This window comes from Magnolia sinica, chromosome 10 (genome assembly GCF_029962835.1).
Source record: "Magnolia sinica isolate HGM2019 chromosome 10, MsV1, whole genome shotgun sequence".
Classification (NCBI taxonomy): Eukaryota; Viridiplantae; Streptophyta; class Magnoliopsida; order Magnoliales; family Magnoliaceae; genus Magnolia; species Magnolia sinica.
This window is the reverse complement of record NC_080582.1, coordinates 84961225-84969085: the sequence shown is the minus strand read 5'-3', so window position 1 is coordinate 84969085 and position 7861 is coordinate 84961225. Positions and strand designations below refer to the sequence as shown.

General features: G+C 39.9%; 1 protein-coding gene across 1 annotated transcript; it reads right to left on the bottom strand.

The window, feature by feature from the left end:
- Positions 1 to 375: 375 nt before the first annotated feature.
- On the bottom strand, positions 376 to 4317 carry LOC131217658 (LOB domain-containing protein 24-like). Its single transcript, XM_058212605.1, has 3 exons — positions 4162 to 4317; positions 983 to 1186; positions 376 to 390 (listed from the first exon to the last, which is right to left on the bottom strand). Exons 1-3 carry the CDS (start codon positions 4315 to 4317, stop codon positions 376 to 378), a joined length of 375 nt encoding a protein of 124 aa, XP_058068588.1.
- Positions 4318 to 7861: the final 3544 nt, after the last annotated feature.

Sequence of the window (7861 nt, the reverse complement as noted above, 5' to 3'; positions counted from 1 at the left end):
GTTCGAGCCTACAAGCTGATTTTGAGTTTAGATTTTATAAATTTTAATATATATAATATATATAATATATAATTTATTTAAATATATAAATATATACAGAATATTTATACTAAGCGACCCCGATCCAAGTCGAATAGAGTCAAGTGATGAGCCGAGTCGGGTCAAATTCTGTCTAAATGGGACTTGCTCGACTCAGCATGAACCCAGTTTCCAGCCGAGTCAAGCTGGGTGAGTTAACCGAGCTAACTCGGTTCATGTACAGCTCTACTAAAGACTTAGTTGGGTCACACCATAGAAAACAATGTAAAATCACAGCTAAAACCTACAAATTCTTGTGGTGTGGCCCACCTAAGTTTTGTATCAGCTTAATTTTAATCAGTTCCCTTCATCCTGATGGAACTCACCGGATTAATAGGTTCAATGGTACATTCACAAGATGGTGGACTTCTCCATCCCACTGCTCCCTACATTGTGGCCCATCTAAGTTTTGGATCCGTCTCAATTTTTTTCAGTTTAATCTAATTGATGAAACAGATGACCCAGAGAGAGAGAGAGAGAGAGAGAGAGAGAGAGAGAGAGAACTTGCACGTATGCTTTATTAAAAGAAAATTATAAAAGTACCATTGGACATTTATGGTGTTTGGTAATTAATATCTTGTAAGAACTGATCCAATTTAAGAAATGGGTCCTGTTGATTAGCATTGGAACTAGAGGCTTCACCATGTTGCACTTGGGTTCGAGCAATTTCGGTCATTGGTTGTCGTCGATCCTCATATGAGCCGTTTCGAGCTTGGTGGGCTATCCAACGCTCACGCTCTGATTGGTTAGCGTACATTCCATGCTGTAGACCATGTTGCATTTGGACTCGAGCCGTTTCGGTGGGTTGCAATGACCAAGTATCATAGATGGATATTTGAGCTTGGTGGGCCAATGAGAGTTCGCATTGGTTATTATACATTCCATGTTGTAGAGTATGTTGCACTTGGACTCGAGCCGGTTCGGTCCGTCGAACATCGTAGAGCGCCATTTCAGCTTGCGTCTTCGCTAGCTCGTACTGAGTCATGTATATTTCATGTTGTAGTTGGGATATGATCCTGACGCACCCATAAACGGGGTCCTGGATACGGAGATGCGCTTCAATGGACATCGAGTCGGCAGCTTGCGCGCGTAAATGAACTGGGACTTGCTGCTCCAGGATAGAAACCAAAACCGTCGGTGAGCAATGTTGGTTAAAATATTGAGCTGGAGTATCAGGTCCATGGCCCGAGTTCAAATTTTAAAATTTAAGCGCCAGCCAACTAGAGTTTATAAGGAAAATTTTGTAATATACATAATATGTTAAAATCCGCATTTGCAGGGAATTTTTGAAAAAAAAAAAGGAAATATTTTTCCTTCATGTTACATTTTAAGAAGCACGGCCCGGCCTGACTAGATTGATCTGGGGTTGGGTTTGGGTTGAACCATAAGGTATGTGGGTTGGACCCCGGTCTTGTTTAAGTCCAGTAATTAATTGGGATGGATGGGCTTGCATTTGCATCAATGCCTGATTGATGGTGGGCCGGAGGAAATGTACAAGCCCAATTCCATAGATCATGGGCCAGGCTGAGATATCAGGCCTGACCCAGCTCATTTTCTACCCTAATAGGGCTGAAAGTCGGGCGGGTTGGGTCAGGTTAGTGCTCAACCGTAGCTCAACCCAAAGTTCCTATGCCTCAACCCTAACCAACCCAATCCAACCTCAAGTTTGGAATTCTCAGCCCAAGCCCAAACCCAATGGACTTGAACAAGTGAACACATGATAATATTTTTGTTATTATATTAGTCTATTATACTTTAATACACATCTTATTTTTCGTGCCTATGATTTTATTAATATTTTTTTTTTATATATATATATATATATATATATATATATATATAGTTATTTATTGAAAAGAACTACATTTTTTTCTAAACAAACAAGTTAATATATATATTTGGTAGAGAGAAATCTGACATATCTTCTTAGCTTGAGTCGTTGGAAATGTTGTGGACCAATGAGACCCAAGGGCATTAGAATTTCTTATGCCTTCAACACATATGATCCGCACTCAATTATAATTTATAACTTATATATCCAACGGATTCAGGTTGGGTCGGGCAACCCAACACCTCAACCCAAGCCTGACCCAACTTTTATGGGGTTGGTGTTTATATAGCCCAAGCTTGAGACCAACCCATTACATCCTGCCAAGCCCAACTCAATGTCGGGTCAGTCACGGGTCGGTCGGGTTAAACCCTCCCAACTTTCAGCCCTACCTATTACGATTGTGGTGCTTAAAAGGGCTCGAAATTGGCCCACCCCGGCAGCTCATCTGCAGCCCAATTCCTTAGCTGGTCCTGGATTCGGGTCCTCTGTTCATGGTCCAGATTTGGACCCGCTTCAGGTTTTGATAAAATGCAGGATACCACGTGTGATGGCCCATGTGTCAGAGATCCAGGCCATTCATCAGAGGGCGTGCACTATGAACATGCCTATACAAAAAAGAAAAAAATTACACTCATTAATTAACTCAACCAAACATGTGCTTTTAATTTGGACCGTTGGATTTCTTTTTCTAACTGATCATTATTCTCACGCACCTTTGACTGGCCTTATCAGCGGCCGAAAATTCTTTTTTTTTTCAAGAGCCTAACTTACCTGATGAATGGCTAGGATCTCTGACACCTATGCCAACCGACGGTGGTAACCAGCCTCGTTGAAATACAGGCGTTTTTAATACTCGGCAATCCAGGGATATAACCGGTGTATCCGATTCCTCCGCGGCAACTGCTTTACGGGGTGGGTAAAACACCCTAGCTGTGGGGCCCACCATGTTGCATATGTAAAATCCACTCCGTCCATTAGCTGAATTCTGGATGTCTATGCCCTAGGGACAAAAACCAGCCAAATCCCACCACAGGGAACAATGGGGATGGGATGTCAACCATAGGTTTGTGTGTGGGTCCACCACGGTGCGTATATTTCATCAAACCCGTCGATCAGGTGTAACTAAGTAGTATGAAGAGAAGTTACAAAAATGGGTTGTACCTACAACTCAGGAAGAGCACACCACTTGAACTTAGAGGAATTAGGAGAAATTTTAGATTGTCTGCGTTTTCGTGGTCCATCTAAGCTTTCTAAACGGCTTATATTTTTTATATACAGCGAAAATAAAGTTTCTCACCTGATGGACGGGTGGATTTTATATATACAATATGGTAGGCCAACAGAGCTTGGGTCTTTTACATAAGCCTTAGAAGCAAAGTGTCTAAAGCTCTTAATAACCATTTTTAACAGCTAGGAATTAAGGTGCCGGATTGACTTTTGTCGACCAAATCTGCATGATCATGGCCCACTTGATGAGTAGAAGAGCTTGATATCCACATCCTCGTAGATATCAATACAATTTTTTTAAAAAAAATATATCTAGAGGATTGAAATCCTGAATTTTGATTTTTAAGTTAAAATTCAAATCCAATGTAGCAAATAACCCATAAGCTTATTGATGGTATAAGATTACCCATTAAATAGATAAAAATAAATACTTTCATGAAATTAATAAAAGCCCATTTATGTCAATGATTTTAAAAGATCATAATATCTATGATTATAATGCAATCCATCATTAAAATCATAATGTTCATAAACATATTTATAACCCATATCTTATTCTATCAGACATTAACCATTTTTCAAACGGATCTCTACATGGTCATAGAAATAAATATATCTATATAATAATAATAAAAAAAAAAAAGCCAATTATCTTGATTATTTTAAAATATATTAATGTCCATGATTATCATGTAATCCACATTAAATTTATTAGTTTTTGTAAATATATTTAAAACCCATATCTCATTCTCATCCATATTAAATGCCTACATTAGATTATTTGAAAGTTCATGCATGCATGCATCTTCTCTAAATATGATTATCTCATTAAATAAATAGAAGTAATATAGTAAAAGAGATTAATAAAGGCCTAGTATCTATAATTATCATGAAATCCATCATAAAAATCATAAAATTTTCTAAATATATTAAAAACCCATATATCTCACTCTACATTAGACATTAACCGTTCATCAAAATCAAGGGCCCACTCCAAAAATCTATATATGCAATTTACTTTATACCTGTAACATTTTACTAGCATTGCTTGCACCATATATTCTGTGCACACATGCGAATCTTTGAGGCTTTGTGGAAGGAAAATAAGGTGCCAAAACACAATCTTCAGGGCATCTTCTTCTAAGGCATTTGCAAGCTGCACAACGGTTGGATGCAGACATGTTTGGATGTTTTGAGGATCTAAATGGAGATTTCTCAATCTTGTCGAAATCCAGACATGGGTTTTCTTAGATTGCTTGAATCTTTGGTTGGATCTTGTAAATCCATCGAAATCTTTAGAAATTTAAAGCTGAGAATTGTCTAATGTTAGTAAGGGGGCTAACGGTTCGAAATTCAAATGGAGAGAGAGACGGCCATAGATGGAGATTTTCCTAATTTGATAAGAAAGAAGGACCGTTTACTCTATGGATGGTTGAGCCATCTCCCCACAGGACATGTGGCATGGTGATGTGAAAATCACATCCGTCCATGTAAAGAGTCCTAGCTTGGATCGTTTATGTCTCAAAACTCACTTATATTGGATAATCCTATCCATATGATCTGTGGTTATTAAATTGACGTTGAAAAGCACACAAAAAGGGCAGCGGATTGGCTGGTGTACCACACACCACCGACCTGGCTGATGTGTCGACGTCACCAAGTTTTGTGGGTCCCATCATGAGGAATGTGTTATATCCTAACCGTCCGTACATTTGGAGAGCTCGTCGTAGGGCTTTAACCAAAAAAAAAAAGATTGATGCAAAGATCAAGTGGACCGCACTGCAAAAGTAGTGGAGGATTGAACGTCTACCATTGAAACCCTTTTGGGGTGACAGAAGTTTTGGGTCTTTTTCGTCTTTATTCAGGTCTGTGTGACCTTATGAACAGATTGGATGGAAAATAAACGTTATGGTGGGTCCTACGAGTGTTTTAACAGTGAGAATCATTGTCCCACTGCTTTTTGTAATGTGGTCCACTTGAGATTTGGATATGAATCGTTTTTGGGATTATGCTCTAAAATGATCTCGCCAAATGGATGAACGGTGTGGATATAATAAATATATCATTTTCGGGCCCATATAACTTTGATCTCCTTTCAACCGTTCGTACAGAGCACGAGGAGCGTCAGCGCTCGTCTTCGCACGACACGTACACACACCAGCCAGGTCGGTGGTGAGTGGTACACCAGCCAATCCGCTTCCATTATCTCCCCTGATTTGGAGCATTGACATGGTGCCACTGATCGGATTTTGACACGTCGACGGTTGAATTATAGATCTGAAATGTCCAATCGGTCCAGATGACTCACATCTCGCCCAGATCATACTGGACCCATCCAGGGTGATTAAGATTGCCCTGAAAGAGTGGATTGGATTGAATGTGTGGCCCAAATTAAGAAGCGTCTTGGGTGGGGACCCCAACGCTGAAGGACCAAGATCAACAAGCTAGGGCAATAGAGCCCATACACATCGATTCCCTTCTTCCAGAGCCCTCCCTCAATTTGCTATAATTCCCGGTCTAGAAAGGTCGGTCTGTGATGTATGTGTTTTATATCCACGCCGTCCATCCATTTTATCAGCTCATTTCAAGGCATGAGCCCAAAAATGAAGCAGATCCGAAGCTCAAGTGGATCACACCACAGGAAACAGTGGGGATAATGACACCCACCGTTAAAACCTTCCCAAGGCCCACCGTAATGTTATTTGCCATCCAACCTGTTGATAGAGTCACACAGACCTGGGCGAAGGGAAAACACAAATATCAGCTTGATCCAAAACTTTTGTGGCCTCAAGAAGTTTTGAACGGTGGGCATTCAATCACAACTGTTTCCTGTGGTGTGGTCCACTTGAGCTTTTGACCTGCTTCATTTTTTGGCTCATGTCCTAAAATGAGGGGGCAGAATGACGGACAATGTTGATTGGGCCCCACAGCACCCAACACCACCGAGCTTGGTGGTGGTGGGTCACAATCTAAATCCGCTTCCCTTCAGGTGGGCCATGGTTCAAAATTTCCAAAGAAAGAATGGTCCAAATTTGCAGATTGGCTGTCATAGAATGTATAGCTCAAATGAGATATAGTGGACGGTCAACGTTTTGGTCGGTTTAGATATAGTACTACGGCAGTATAAATGTGTATGGATCATCATATACAGTGATCTTAAGATATGAACCGTTGATCTGATCAGCCACAGCCTGGATAGGAGATGCCCCAGTAATCTCTGAGATTGGCCTTTTTTCTGTTGAATATGTGGTATTTTTACTCTTAACCGTCTGTTTATTGGCCACCATATCTGACGGTAACGGCATTCCAAGAGCCCATCAGATCTAGGGTTCGGATATCTCAACCACAGGCCTCACATGTATGGTACCCCATGTGGGTGAACCGTTGGATTTGAGATGTCCTCTTTGGATTGCAAATGACCCTCAAGAACCACATACACGAACGAAAGGAGAGTAATTCGATACTCTGGCTGCTCATGACTCTTGATAAGCAGGCACTCTCAGAGCATATGCATCAGCCCAAATTAAACTGGCAAATGTGGGGCTCTCTTTTGCTAACTCACGGTCGAAAATGCAGTTTGAGCAAACAATTCTGAAATCTGATTCGTGGACACTTGTTTGTTGAAATAGGGCCATTGGATCTTTTCATTTTTAACCGTCCAATAAATGTCCACCAATAAGATAGTAAGCTCATCAAATAAGTGTAATTTTTAGTTCATGATACATCTAAACTGGGAACCAGAATTTGACGGAGCTTAATTTGAATGATTTGAATTCCATGTATGGAATTTCTAAGCCATTTATAATTTCCTGCATATCATCTATCACACTCTGCCAGAGTATTTTAGTTAGATATCAAACAATATCTAGGTTCTAAACCGCTCATCTGTCAGTCTCTAATCACCAAGAATCACACCTGTAATATGGTCCCAGACAATGATTGAAGAACTTCTACCCATTGAATTCTGTTATTGGTTGGACTTTCTTCTAACCGCCCAATCAGTAATCCTATCCAATCAGTGGTTATGAATAGCTGACCAATTTGATTTGAGGGTATGTCCACACCCATACTAGGCCCCACAAATGATCGGTCGAGATTGTGTGGAGATTGAATGCGTTCAATCAGAATCCTGATATGCTAATTGAATTAGATACGAAAAAGGAAATCAAATTCTGTTAGTCTGTTTGGATGTACAGAATCTAAAATTCCCACATAAAAAAGTAATGATTATTTTCATCGATATTATTTAAAAACAGAATTCATTTGTCTTATTTGTTTTGGTAGCTGAATTCCCCAAATTCAAGCTCCAACTCTCACATTGCATCTTCTGCAGTCACCATTATCATCATCTTCACCTCAGACCTTCAGAAAACTACAATTCCTTATGAGCCTATTGAATATTTTGCATAATCCATTATTTTCTTTACAATCCAAAGAGAAGAAAAAAAAAAAAAAACATTTTTCTTTTTCCACGGATTCGCCTATCGAAACAAGGCCAGCATTGATTAAAGGTTATGGAATCAATTTCCACCATTTCATTAAACAATCAAAGACTCAGTCTGCACTGAAAATGGATCTGCACTCGTTGTATAAATCAGCAGTTTCAACTGCTTATAACCACCCGACAACATGAGTTCTTGAATTGAGATTCAAAGAAGAAACTCTGAAATCAGTGGCAGCTGGGTGTCGAAACCAGCAATTCCACAAGAATGGCAAACGAACTAA